The sequence below is a fragment of the Miniopterus schreibersii genome (assembly GCF_964146895.1).
Source record: "Miniopterus schreibersii genome assembly, chromosome: X".
NCBI lineage: Eukaryota > Metazoa > Chordata > Mammalia > Chiroptera > Miniopteridae > Miniopterus > Miniopterus schreibersii.
This window is the reverse complement of record NC_138104.1, coordinates 52,779,754-52,795,247: the sequence shown is the minus strand read 5'-3', so window position 1 is coordinate 52,795,247 and position 15,494 is coordinate 52,779,754. Positions and strand designations below refer to the sequence as shown.

At 38.4% G+C, this 15,494-nt stretch overlaps 1 protein-coding gene across 12 annotated transcripts in view; it reads left to right on the top strand.

Annotated features, from left to right (window-relative positions):
- ARHGEF9 (Cdc42 guanine nucleotide exchange factor 9) overlaps positions 1-15,494 on the top strand; it is a 393,542-nt gene that overhangs the window by 348,967 nt on the left and 29,081 nt on the right. For all 12 annotated transcript variants that reach the window (XM_081126011.1, XM_081126016.1, XM_081126015.1 and 9 more), the window contains one exon: positions 9,897-10,140. In XM_081126011.1, coding sequence (XP_080982137.1) covers positions 9,897-10,140 — 244 coding nt within the window. The remainder of the gene's footprint in view (positions 1-9,896; positions 10,141-15,494) is intronic.

Below are 15,494 nucleotides of genomic sequence, written 5' to 3'. Positions count from 1 at the left end.
TTGAAATATGTGGCACAGGAAAGGGGAAGAGAGCCCTCCCATCGCCAAAGAGAGGACCTGAGCCGCCAACAGGACGGATAGGAACTCCTGCCGCAAGAGCTGCTGGTGGGGTGAATCAGGGATTTTTAAGATTTTTGGCCTGCTCTGAGGGGAGCTGGGATAGCATGTAAGGAGCTGCCTCAGCTTTACTGCGATCAGCTGTGCAGGGTACCTGCGTGGGATTGACTTCGTGACCCCTCCTGCTTGGTTCCGAGGCATGGAGGTGCCGGGACCACGTAAGGCAGGTTCTTTGCCTGTTTGCTGCTTTGTAAATTTTTGATGGCTGAACAGGCGTCCAAATTCCTGGCTTGCATTTGGGAGACAGACCAGCGAAAGCTATGATTTGTGCCTGCATTGTGGAGAGTTTCAACTGAGTGCCCTGTGAGATCAGCCAACAGATCTGGGAATGTAGGGGCGGAGCACTCCTACCAGAGAGCAGGCTAGGAGCAACACCCCCAAATAGGAAAGGGGCTGGTTCAACTCAATGAAGCCCCAGATATCCCCCACAGGGCACAGTCTTGAGGAAAAAGGGAAAACAACTCACAGGATGACTTTATAAGGATAAGACTCTCAGGGACTGTTGTTTGAGAACTGGAGGAAAAGCTTAAAACCCCATTCTGGGGGTTGGGCAGGCAACGTACTCACCGGAATCTTTTTTTAATCAAACCCACGGAGCCCAGGCAGCTGAAAATTCCCATACAGAAAAGCTAACAGACTGAATTCAATCTGAACCTGCGGCAGGCCATTGTATGGGAAACTAGAATTGGAGGATATCTTAAAGACTGAGGAGTTGGCTTTGAAGCAGAGACTAACTTCCCCACACTGAATGCCTGACAGCAAAACCTCTAAGTAAGGGGAACAATATCCGGAGCTACACTAGCTTGACTGCACCCTAAAAACTCTTTGAAGGCCTCTTGTGTAACACCAGGTTGCCTAAAAGGGGAGGCTAAATAGATGACAAATGGAAGTATTCCACAGAGAGCCTCATACCAGCAGATACCAGCAGATACTGAAGGACACCAGAGCCAAACCTAGACAGCTCCTGACATTGGTTGACACATAAGCACCTCCCAGGAGACCCTAAATCAGTATACAAAGCAGTGAGCCTCAGACAACATAAGCTGCCCAGATGAAACTCACCTGATTTTTTTTTTTTTAGAAAAAAGGAAAAAAGAAACACTTTCTCTTTTCTTTTCTTTTTATTTAATTAATTAATTTATTTATTTATTGAATCTTTACTGTTGAAAGCACTACAGGTGTCCCATTTTTCCCCCCAATTGACCCCCTCCACCTCTCTCCCACCCTCTCCCCAGGCGTTCACCCCGTCATTGTCCATTTCCATGGGTTATGCATATATTCCTATAACTTCTTTGGTTAATCTCCTCCCACCCTCCACCTCCCTTTCCCCTTCCCACTGAAATACGATCATCTGTTGCATGTGTCAATGCCTATGGATCCATTTAGTTTGTCAGATTCTTTTGTTCATTAGCTTCTTCTTAAAGAAGACTCTTCAACATTTCATGTAGTACTGGTCTGGTGGTAATGAACTCTTTTAGCTTTTCCTTGTCTGAGAAGCTCTTTATCTGACCTTCAATTCTAAATGATAGCTTTGCTGGGCAGAGCAGTCTTGGTTGTAGTTCCATGTTTTTCATCACTTTGAATATTTCGTGCCACTCCCTTCTGGCCTGCAAGATTTCTGTTGAGAAATCTGACAGTCATATGGGTGCTCCCTTGTAGGTAACTGCTTTTCTCTTGCTGCTTTTAAGATTCTCTCTTTCTCTTTAACTTTTGGAATTTTAATTATGATGTGTCTTCCTGTGGGCCTCTTTGAGTTCCTCTTGTTTGGGACCCTCTGTGCTTCCTCGACTTGTAAGTCTATTTCTTTCCCAATGTAGGGGAAGTTTTCTGTCATTATTTTTTCAAATAGGTTTTCAATTTCTTGCTCTCTTTCTTCTCCTTCAGGCACCCCAGTAATACAAATGTTGGGCCTCTGGAGAGACTTCTTACACTACCTTCATATTTTTGGATTCTTTTTTCTTTTTGTTCTTCTGGTTGGGTGTTTTTTGTTTCCTCATGTTCCAAATTGCTGATTTGATTCTTAGAGTCCTCTACTCTACTGTGGATTCCCTGTAAATTATTCTTCATTTCAGTTCGTGTAGCCTTCATTTCAGACAGGTATTTTATTATGTCATCGATGGTCTCACTTATTTTCATAATAGTCCTACTAATATTCTTGAGCATCCTTATAAACAAAATTCTGAACTCTGTATCTGGTAGCTTGCTTGGTTCTATTTCATTTATTTCCTTTTCTGGGGGTTTCTTTTGTCCTTTCCTTTGTGACATGTTTGTTTGCCTCCACATTTTGGCTGCTCCCAGGTGTTTGTTTCTATGTGTTAGGTAGAGCTGCTATGTCTCCTGGAATTTGTAGAGTGGCTTTGTGTAGTAGGTGTTCTGTAGGGTCTAGTGGCTCAGCCTTCCCAGTCACCTGAGATGGGCCTTCTAGGTGCTCCCCTGTGTGGACTCTGTGCTCTGACTTGTTGTAGTTGAGCCTTGGTTGCTATTGGCATCACTGGAAGGAATTGACCCCTAGGCCAATCAGCTGTGAGGACCAGCTGCAACTACAACCAAAGATCTGCAGTGCTGGAGACACCCTTATGGAGCAGGATTTACTTCAGTGGAGCTTTTGTGTTCACTAAGTGCACTCCTTGAGTATGTCACTCGTGGATGTGGTAGGGTTGTAATCCAGCATGGTCGTCTGACCACCAGGTGCACTGTCTCTGGGGCCTCCTGGGAGGTGCAAAGTCAGCCTTTGCCAGTGCCTTGCCCAAGGCTATCCAGCATGAGCTACACAACAAACCATAGTTGGCTGCTAATTGTGCTGGGCTTGGCGGTATCCAGGAGAGGCAAAGCTATGAACCAATGCAGGGTGCCACTAGTGCCAGGCTTGAGGCCATTTATCAAGACGTATGGGGCATGCTGCTGCTTGTTTAAGAGATTTTAGGAAAGTCCTAAGCATGAGGCTGGAGAGGCCACTTGCATAGAAAAACACTGGAAATGGCTTGGATGAGCTTGCAAGTTGGGAGGGGCGGGGTCTCAGATCATCACCAGGGCAGGGCCAAAGTTGTGGGTCAGATGCTGAAGATTCAGATATATTGCCTGCTTGCTGGCTGTGTCTGGGGAGGACTCTCCAAAGGAGCAACGGCATCTTCCAGCTCTTCTGTCTGAGAGAAAGCTGCCCCTCCAGCTCTCGCCCCAATTTCAAGCAAGTTAGTTCCTCCCCAAATGTCCCAGGTTCCTTTCAAGCTGCTGCCTGGAGCTGGAGCTCAGAGGGAGCACCTCTGAGTGAGTCCATGTGTGAGCCTTTTAAGAAGAAAGCCTGGGGCTCTCCCGCCTCTGCAACCCTCAGCAACAGTCTCTGCTGTTTTTCACAGCTTGAAGTTGTGGGGATTTCTCTTACCAGCCCTGGCGCCCTGGGCTGGGGGGCTGATGTGGGGCTGAACCCCTCACTCCTTTGGGAAACCTCCACCGCCAAGTTATCCCTCCCAGGTTTAAACCATGGCACCGGGTGTGGGCGAGCGGCCGTGTCCCCAGGATTCAGCCCGGATCTGCCCTAGTCCCCACCTCTCCTACAAGTCTGGATGCTGCTTCAGTTCCCTGGTCGGACTTCTGTTCAGCTAGATTTCAGGATGTTCTCAGTGATGGTGGTTCTGTATTTTAGTTATAATTTTGATGTGGTTGTGGGATGCGGCACGTTTCGCAGTTATGTAAGTTGCCATCTTCTTTCCAGAAAAAATTTTCTTTTTAAAATTTTCAGGTTTTTTTTTAGTTTTAAATTAATTAAAAAAACATTGTTTTGTCTTGCTTTGCTTTTTTTTTTTTTTTTTAAACTTTATTTTGTTTTATTTGTTTTATTATCAAGATTTTATTGGTACTCACTTCTTTATTGCTGGGATATTATCATTATAACCAATAAGTTTATTACTTTTCTCTATTGTTTCCCCCATATCTCTTTTTGGACTCTTTCTCTGCCCTTGCTTTACCTTTCTCTCTGTTCTTCTTCCATTGGTATAACTTTCTTTCTTTTTTTTTCTTTTCTTTTTCTCTCACTTTATTCTTTGTCTTCCGTTTTGGGTTTTTTTGTGTTTGTCTTTGTATTTAATTTTTTTTTTCTTTTTTAACCATTTTCCTATTTCTACTCTCTACCCTTAATTTTTTGCTCCCCCTTCTTTCCTTTCAAAATCCTTTCTCTGCACTTTTTATCTCCCAGTAGCTTCTCTATTTTTTACTTTATACTTTATTTTATCATTTATTTTTATTATTATTATTTACTATTAGCAATAACAACCTCCTCTCTCTCTCTTTTTCTTTTGCATTAGCATTTGTGTTCCCAATTTTCTTTCCCAATTCTACTTACTCATGGGTTGTTTTCATTGTGATTTTCAGGATGTTTTGTAAGTTAATGTTTGTTTCTTGGCATTTTGGTTGTGATTGGTGTCGCTTCGCCATCACCTGTACAACAGCTCACACTATGTTGTTGTGGCTAAGCCTCACAGTTAGCCAACTTGAGAGGAGAGTCCTCCCAAGAATGGGTCAGCCACAGTCTAGACCCAATCAAACAGGAGAGCCTAAAGAACCCACAAAAGGAACACTCCTAGAGCAAATAACTCAGAAGTATAAGAAAAACACACCTCTGGGTCCCACTGGGCATACAGTACAAAATACCACCCTACAAGACTAGAAGACAGCAAATATATCTAATATATAGAAGCAAGCACTAAGAGTAACTAAAATGGGTAGGCAAAGAAACAACACCCAAGGTACAAAAAAAGAAAAATCACCAGAAAAATACCTTGATGAGATGGAGTTAATCAAGTTATCAGAAATAGAGTTCAGAGTAATGATTATAAAGATCCTCAAGGAAATTAATGAGAACCACAACATACTTAATGTGAAGGTCCAGGAAGTTAGTGAAAACAAGAATGAAGAGCTGCTTATGGTGAATAAGAACCAGGTAGAAATGAAGACTACTATATCTGATATCACTACACTGGAAGGAATTAACAGCAGACTCAGTGAAAGAGAGGAGAGAATAAGTGAATTAGAAGATAAGGTAGAAAAAACTCAATCAGGGCAGCAAAAAGAAAAAAAATCTTAAAAAGCATGAGGACAATCTAAGGGAGCTTTGGGACAACATGAAGTGAAACAACATTTGCATCATAATATTACCAGAGGGGGAGGAAAGTGAGCAAGGGATGGAGAACTTGGTGCAGGAAATAATGACGGAAAACTTCTTTACACTGTGGAGGGAGAAAGCCACACAAGTTCAGGAAGCACAGAGGGTTCCAAGCAAAGGGACCCCTAAGAGACCCACTCCAAGACACATCATATTTAAAATGGCAAATATTAAGGACAAAGAGAGAATGTTAGCAGCTTCAAGAGAGAAACAAGCAGTGACCTACAAGGGAACCCCCATAAGGCTGACAGCAGATTTCTCAACATAAAACACTTCAGGCCAGAAAGGAGTGGCATGAAGTTCTCAAAGTAATGAAAACCAAGAACCTGCAACCAAGACTGCTTGATCCAGCAAAGCTATCATTTAAAATTGAAGGTGAAATAAAGAACTTCCCAGACAAAAGATGGTAATGGAGTTCAGCACCATCATACCAGCATTGCAAGATATGCTAAAATGAGTGCTTTAAGAAGAAATATGGAGAAAAAGGTATATCGGCATAAAGGGGGGGAAATGGCATTAAATAGGTACATATCAATAGAAATCTTAAATGTAAATGGAACAAGTGTTCCAATCAAAAGACATAGAGTAGCTGAAAACAAGACCCAAATATATGCTGTCTACAAGAGAGCTAACTAAGAGAAAAAGATTCACACAAGCTGAAAGTGCAGTGTTGGGAACAATAGTCCATGTAAATGGAAACAAAAAATAAAGGCTGGAGTAGCAATACTTACTTCAGACAAAATAGACTTCAAAATAAAGATCATAGTAAGAGACAAAGATGGTCACTACATAATACTAAAGGAATCAATCCAACAGGAGGAAATAATACTTATAAGTATATATGTACCTAATAAAGGAGCATGTAAATATATAAAAAAATATTTGGTGGACTTTGAGGGGAAGATCTCCAGCAGCGCTATCATACTAGGGTCTTTAACACTCCACTGTTATCACTGGACAGATCACTGAGACAAAAAAAAACAACCACAGGGAAACACCTTAAATGACACTCTAGATTTAATGGATTTAATTGACATTAATAGAACACTTCATCCTAAAGGAGCAGAATACCCATCCTCCTCAAGTGTGCATGGAACATTCTCAAAAATGGACCATATGTTAGGGCACAAAGCAAATCTCTACAAATTCAAGAAGACTGAAATCATATCAAGCATCTTCTCGGATCATGATGTCACGAAACTAGAAATCAACCAGTATTAAAAAACTCAAAAATATTCAAACACATGGAGGTTAAATCGCATGTTATTAAACAATGAGTGGGTTACCAATGAGATCAAGGAAGAAATCAAACACTTCCTGGAAAAAAAAAAACAAAAATGAACAGACGACAACTCATAATCTATGGGACACAGCAAAAGCAGTCCTGAGAAGAAAGTTCATAGCATTACAGGCATACCTCAAGGAACAGTAAAAAGCTCTAATAAACCATCTAACACAACAGTTAAAAGAACTAGAAAAAAAAACTGCAAGAAAAACCCTGAGCAAGTAGTAGGAAGGATATAATAAAAATCAGAGCACAAATTAATGATATAGAGACTAAAAAAAGCAATACAAAAGATCAGTGAAACCAAGAGCTGGTTATTTGAAAAGATAAATAACAGTGATGAACCTTTAGCCAGACTCACCAAGAAAAAAATAGAGAGAACCCAAATAAATAAAATCAGAAATGAAAGAGGCAATATAACAGACCCAACAGAAATACAAAGCATCATAAGGAAATATTATGAGTCACTATATGCCAACAAAGTCAACAACCTGTGTGAAATGGACAAATTCCTATAAGCATGCAATCTTCCAAAGCTGAATCAGGAAGAATCAGAAAATGTGAATAAACCAGTAACAAGTAATGAAATTCAAGCAGTAATCAAAAAACTCCCAACAAACAAAAGTCCTGGACCAGATGGATTTACAAGCGAGTTTTACCAAATATTCAAAGAAGAATTAACACCTATTCTCCTCAAATTACTGCAGAAAATTCAAGAGGATGGAAAACTCCGAAACTCTTTTTATGAGGCCAGCATCATCATAATCCCAAAACCAGATAAAGATACTACAGAGAAATAACATTGCAGGCCAATATCCTGGATGAACATAGGTTCTAAAATCCTCAACAAAATACTAGCAAACCAGATCCAGCAATACATTCAAAAGATCATACACCACAACCAAGTAGCATTTATTACGGGGATGCAAGCCTGGCATAATATTTGCAAATGAATAAATGTGATACATTACAGAAGCAAAATGAAAGGCATAAATCATATGATCATATCAATAGATTCAGAAAAAGCATCTGACAAAATCCAGCACCCTTTTTATAAAAACTCTCAGAAAGTGGGAATAGAGAGATCATACCTCAACATGATAAAGGCCATATTCAAGAAACCTACAGCCAACATTATACTAAAAGGTAAAAAACTAAAACCATTCCCCTTAAAAACAGGAACAAGACTGGGTTGTCTGCTTTCACCACTCTCATTCAACATAGTACTGGAAGTGCTTGCCACAGGCATCAGATAGGAAGAAAACATAAAAGGTATCCAGATTGGAAAGGAGGAAATAAAACTGTCATTATTTACAGATGCCATGATATTGTATGTAGAAAACCCTCAAGATTCCACTAAAGTACTACTAGATTCGATAAATGAATTTGACAGGATACAAAATTAACATTCAAAAATCGATGGCATTTTTATATACCAGCAATGAACTGTCAGAAAGAGAAAGTATTAAAACAATACATTTATCATTGCAACTAAAAAAACAAGATACCTAGGAATAAACTTAACTAAGGATGTGAAAGACCTGTACTAAGAAAACTACAGGACACTGAAAAAAGAAATAGAGGAAGATATAAAGAAGTAGAAGAATATACCATGCTCATGGATTGGAAAAATTAATATTCTTAAAATGTCCATACTACCCAAAGCAATCTATAGATTTAATGCAATTCCTATTAAAATACCAACAATGTATTTCACCTTAGAAAAATTATTCCAAAAATATTTCTGGTATCAAAAAACACCCTGAATAGCCACAGCAATCTTGAGAAAGAATGGAGTTGGTGGGATCACTTTACCAACTATGAAACTTTACTGCAAAACCGTTGTAATCAAAACAGCCTGTTATTGGTACAACTGACATATAGATCAATGCAACAGAACAGAGATTCCAGAAATAGACTCAAGCCATTATTGTTAGTTAATATTTGACAAAGGAGGGAAGAGCTTACGATGGAGTAAAGACAGTCTCTTCAATAAATGGTATTGGAAAACTTGGACAGGTATGTGCAAAAAAAAAAAAAAAGAAAGAAACCAGATCACCAACTTACTCCATACACAAGAAAAATTCGAAATGGATAAAAGAGGAGCTTCCTCAAAAAATTTAAAAATGGAACTGCCTTTTGACCCAGTGATTCCACTTCTAGGAATATATCCTAAGAATCCTGAAACACTAATCAGAAAGTATATATGCACCCCTATGTTCATAGCAGTGCAATTTACAATAGCTAAGATCTGGAAACAGCCCAAGTGCCCATCAGTAGATGAGTGGATAAAAATGCTATGGGACATTTACACCATGGAATACTATGCAGCTGTAAAGAAGAAGGATCTCGTACCCTTTGGGACAGTGTTGATGGACGTGGAGAATATTATGCTATGCGAAATAAGCCAGTCAGAGAAAGACTAACATCACATGATCTCACTTATATGTGGAATCTAAAGAACTTAATAAAATGATGAATAAAGTAGAGTCCATCACTTGGAAGCATGGATCAGACTGATGAATCCCAGAGGTAAGGTGGGTGGGTGGGGACAGATTAACCAATGAATTTATATGCATATATGCATAACCCATGGACACAGACAATAATGTGGTGAATGCTTGGGGAAGGGAGTGGGTTCGGGATATAAGGGTCAATGTGACAAAAAGGTGACATCTGTAATAGTTTGAACAATAAAAACAACAAAAAAAGTAATTAAGTAGCCTTTGCCAGTGTGGCTCACTTTTTTGAGCCCTGTCCTCTGCTGTTTCGTTTCCCAGTCAGGGCACATGCCTGGGTTCTGGGCTTAATCCCTGATAAGGGGCATGGAAGAGTCAGCCCGTTGCTGTTTGCCTCTCACATCAAGGCTTCTCTCTCTCCCTCTCCCTTCCTCTCTCTTTAAATTCTATTCAAATATTTAAAAAGTAATTAAATAAATATATAAATAAGAGCACCATTCATGAACTAATGATGAGTGTCTCATGGATGGAGCTACTATTAATTCAGTTCTGTGCACTCAAGAGCAAAACAACTATGATAACAACAGATAGGCAATGTATTATTTGTTTATATCTACATCTTCTATTTTTCTCACACAATAAAATTTGTAAGATTCATCCATGTGAATATATGAGGCTCTTCATTAATTTTTACCACCATTTCTCCTGGCAGACTAGGCCTTCTCCAAAGATAACTTGCCCAAATTTAGACCAAAACACTTCCCATTGGTATTAAAAAATAGTAGTAGTGTTAGCATCCTGATGTCCCTATGTGCCAACTCTCCTGGTACCCACTCTATATATACTTTTAATGAAAAGCCTTCTGTTCCTTCCCACCTAGGACCTTATTCGGAGAGACATCCTATACTACAAAGGCCGCATTGACATGGATAAATATGAGGTACTCGACATTGAAGATGGCAGAGATGATGACTTTAATGTCAGTATGAAGAATGCCTTTAAGCTTCACAACAAGGAGACTGAGGAGGTGCATCTATTCTTTGCCAAGAAGCTGGAGGAGAAGATACGCTGGCTTAGGGCTTTCCGAGAAGAGAGGAAAATGGTACAGGAAGATGAAAAAATTGGTAAGTGACTTCAAAAGAGATATTAGAATATAGTTGTGAAAAACATAGAGGTTTTGAAATAGTTTTCATTTTTCTAGAGGCAGAAGGAAGATTTATAATGCAAAGTGACTTAATCCACTTTGTCGGTGACCTATTATTAGGTGCATTTTGTTAGATACCAGTAGTTTCCATTAGTTAGGGTTAAGTGAGTTATAGGTCAGCTTCCTCTACAGCCTCATTACTAGATAAAACTATTACATGGAAAGCAAAGCTCTGACTCAACTCTCTAACGCATATGAACATTTATCAGAAAATTAACATAAAAGTAATCATATAGCCTATTCTGTAATCTCAATGCAGTCTCCGTTCTATTCTTAGATACGTGACAGAATCTTCTGTGAAAGGTTAGTCAAGGCAGATTTGATAATATTATAGTGACAGGATTCAGCTAACTTTCTAGTCAGAGTCTGGTGACAGAATCTTCTGATGTGGGTCAAGACATAGCACCTGTTTTCAACTTTAAGCTTTTGGCTTCCTTTGGAAGGGCACAGGTTACAGGATTCTTATACCCAGTTTTTGTGAGGGGTAAGATGCCTGTAAGACGTCTGTGGTCACTGCACATTTGTATAACATTCACTTTCCCGGTGAAAGTTCATTTTCTAAAAATATTTTTATTGATTTTTAGAGAGAGAGGAAAGGAGAGGGAAAGAGAGAGAAACATTGATGTGAAATAGAAACATCTATTGTCTGCCTCCTTCACACCTCCTACTGGGGATCAATCATGAAACCTGGGCATGTCCCCTGACCGGGAATCAAACCAGTGACCTTTGGCGCATGGGATGATGCTCAATCAACTTAGCCACACTGGCCAGGGCTGAAAGTTCATTTTTAACATGTGTTAGGCTAATTAGGCCTAGTGCATTAAGGTGACTGAAGTGCTGGTAGTAGCTACATCTGTAGCAAAGATTTCTGAGTGTATATAATATTGTTAACAAATCACCTCTTGATTGTACATTCCTGATTAGAGCACTTCAAATATTAACTAAATGATCCTAGAGTATAGATTAAAATTAATGTATAAGTATATATCACACTGTGTATGAAAATATTTTAAAGTGAATTATAGAATAGGATCTAAAATCATAACCACTTGCATTATTTACATTCACACTAAACCATACTCTTGCATGAAAGAGCTTGTTCCCCTTTTCCACAGATGATATAGCTGGGAGAGGTATTATTCCATGCTGCTTCCCAAATGAGATTTAGGCTCCACTGGCTATAGTTGTGTGGTTTACAAAGTACTACCAGGCCTGTTGCCCATGGTCCTGCATTTATGGCATAAAAATATAAAAATCCAGGCTTTGCAATTCCCTAAAAATGATATAGTTTCTGTTTTTGTGCCACTCCAAATGGGAGTAGAATCGTACCTTAAAACACTTGTACACTCAAGTTTGTAGAAACTCCTCTAGAAAAAAGAGCATACCACTGAGTCCTGGTGTAATTGGATTCTCCTGTCTTTCAGTGTGGGGGATTGAAATGGTCCAAAGGCAAGGAAGTGTTATCAGAAAGACACTGCTTACTCTCATCCTAGTCTTCTCATGTCCTGGGTAAAATGCATATTGATAATTCACTTGGAGTCCCATTGGTGTCATATTGCTTTTAGCGTATAGACACTGCTTTGGGACATGATGTGGAGTGGTACAGAAATGCTACTGGCTTCTTCTCCCAGTGGCAGGCAGCAGCAGCCTTCGACATTGCCTAGGTAGTTAGAGCTATTGAAGGAATTTTCTTACTATGCTTTCTGAAGCCCCTAGATCAACTTGAAGATCCCCTCCATTCCCTCTGGTTCAAACACGATGTCTCACACACAGTGTCCTAATGACTTATAACTGAGAATCTGCTTCTAATAAAAAAGCTTCCAGAAGTTCATTCCTGGTAGGGCTATATTTGTTTTTAAAAAGTAAAGTTTTTCTGGAATTTAAGGAACAAAATAAATTGACGAACAAGATAGGACCACAGACATGGAAGCATAAAACAGGCTGACAGATCTCAGAGGGAAGATAGGAAGGAGATTGGGAAGAGATTAACCTAAGAACTTATAAGCATATATTCAAAGCCCATGAATACAGACAATAGACAGGAAGGCCTGGGGTGGGGTAGGATACGGGTGGAGGGGGCAAAGGGGGACAAATGGGGGACATCTGTAATACTCTCAACAATAAAATAATTTTTTTTAAATGTAAGTTTTTTTCCTGACTACAACAGTAAATTACTTTCATTGTAGACCAGAAAAGAAAAAAAAGATAAAGCTAAAAATCACACATGAACATACAGAGCTAACTTTTATAAACATTTTAATATATTTTCCCATTTTTCTATGATAAATTAAAAAAAAACTACCATGGCTGAATATTTTTTTCTATCTCCTCCCACCTCCTGCCTCCCCAGATGGATAGATATAATTATATATCATTATTTTTCACTTAAAATTATATTATTGTCATTTCCCTAAATCATTTAATATTTTAACCATTATTATGGCTATCATATGGGTTTACCATAAACTCTATGTTTATTATTTTTACTTTTTTTAATATGTTTTTTTTTAATTGATTTTCTTTAGAGAGAGAGGAATGGAGAGGGATAGAGAGATAGGAACATCGATGAGAGAATATAGATTGGCTGCCTCCTGCATGGCCCCTACTGGGGATCGAGCCCATAACCTAGGCATGTGCTCTGACCAAGAACTGAACCAATGACCTCTTGGTTCATGGGTCAATGCTCAACCACTGAGCCATACCAACTGGGTTTTACTTTTTAATTATAAATATATACATAGTCATAATAACCATTTAAACACTTATAGATATATAGTAAAGAAAGTTTAGAGTTATTTTCCTTCTCTGTCACTCCTATGCTGTGTGAGATAATCAGAGTTAATTTGGTGTACCTCTTTCCATATTTATCCAATGCTAATATAAACATATACACACATCAGACTTTTAAATTTTTATTTCCAGAAACTATGCATATTACTCTTCAACTTGCTTTTTTAAAAATTTAATTCATCATAAGTAACTCTCCAGGTGAAGAATATAAAATCTTACTATAACTCTTTATATCAGTCAAGGTTCTACCAGAGAAGCATAACCAGTAGGAGATTATTAAGAGTTTTGTTGTTGTTTTTTAAATAAGGAATTAGCTTATGTGATTGTGAATCCTGGCTGAGCAACTCCAAAATTGTAGGGCAGGCAGTCAGGAATGACAGATCATGGGCAGGCTCAAACTCATGGGCACAGGCCAAAGCTGTTATCTACAGACAGGAAGATCATGAGAAAGATGGAACTCCAAGCACATGGAATGTAGTTGTGAGTCAGAATTTCTTATCTCTCAGAGCGGGGAGACCTCAGCCCTGCTTTCAGCCCAACTTTTTTTGTGTGGTAAAAACAGTTACCATGAACTCTATATTCTTAACAAATTTTAAGTGCATAATACAGTAACATAAGCTGTATGATCAATGTTGTATAGCAAATCTCTAAAACTTATTTATATGTTGTATAAATGGAACTTTATACCTATTCAACAGCAACTTCACATTTTCCCCTCCAGTCAGCCTCTGGGAATCACCATTTTATTCTGTGTGTCTATGAGTTTGACCTCATATTTAGTTTATATACCTCATATAAAAAATCATGCCACATTAGTTCTTCTTTGGCTGCCATATTTCACTTAGCATAAAGTCCTCCAGATTTATCCATGTTGTCACATATGGAAGAATTTCCTTTTTAGGGCTGAGTAGTATTCCACTATATGTATATACCATATTTTTTATCTATTCATCTATTAATGGACATTTAATTTGTTTCTATATCTTGGCTGTTGGGAATAATGTTGTAATCAATATGAGAGTACAAATATCTCTTCAAGATCTTGATTGTAATTATTTTAGATATATATCCAGATGTGGGATTGCTAATCATATGGTAGTTTAATTTTTTAATTTTTGAAGAACCTCCATCCTGTTTTCCATATGACTGAACCATTTTAATTCCGAACAGTGTACTATGGTTCTAGTTTCCCCACATCCTTGCCAATACTTACCTTTTGTTTCTTTGATAATAACTATCCAAACAAGAGTGAGGTGATATATTCTTGTGGTTTAGACTTGCATTTCCCTGATGATTAGAAATGTTGAGAATGTTTTTGTATACTTGTTGGCCATTTGTGTGTCTTCTTTGAAGACATGTTTATATAAGTCCTTTGCCCATTTTTAAAATCTAGGATTTTTAAATTATTTTTTAATTAATTTATTTTTTTTGCAATTCAGTGTTTCACATAGAAGTTCCTTATATGTAAAAATTAACCCATTATCAGATATGTGGTTTGCAAATGTATTTTCTTCCTTTCCATAGGTTGCCTATTCATCCTGTTGTTTCCTTTGCTATGCAGAAGTATTTTAGTTTGATGTAGTTCTACTTTTCTGCTTTACTTTGTTGCCTATGTTTTTGGTGTCATTTTCAAGAAATCATGGCCAAGACCAATGTCAAGAAGCTTTTTCCCTGTGTTTTCTTCTAGGACATTTACAGTTTTAAGTTATACAATGAAGTCTTCAGTCCACTTCAGTCTTTCATGTATGGTGTAAGATAGGAGGTCAGTTTCATTCTTTTGCATTTGGATATCCAGTTTTTCCAGCACCATTTTTTTGAGAAAAATATCCTTTTTCCATTTTGTATTGCTGGCTCCTTTGTCAGGGATATATTGACTGTATATGTATGAGTTTACTTCTCAGCTCTCTATCCTATTCTTTTGGTCTACATGTCTGTCTTTATGCCAGTAAACATAATGTTTTAATTACTGTAGGTTTGAATATATTTTGAATTAAGAAGTGTGATGCCTCCAAATTATGTCCCTGATGAATATAAGGGAAAAATTCTCAGTAAAACACTAGCAAACAGAATTCAGCAGCACAAAAAGATCATACACCATAACCAAGTGGGGTTTATCCCTGGGATGAAAGGATGGTTCAACATATGCAAATCAATTAAAGTGATACACCGCATTACCAAAATGAAGGATGAAAATTACATGATAATCTCTATAGATGCAGAAAAAGCATTTGAGAAAATTTATTACCTCATTTTTTTTTTTTATTGACTTCAAAGAGAGGAAGGGAGAGGGAAACAGAGGTATTCATCAATGATGAGAGGGAGTCATTGATCGGCTGCCTACTGCACACCCCCTATTGGGGATCGAGCCTGTAACCGGCGCATGTGCCCTGATGGGGCATCGAACTGTGATATCCTGGTTCATGAGTCAACACTCAACCACAGCCATGTCAGCCAGGCAAGAAAACTCATCACTCTTTCATGATC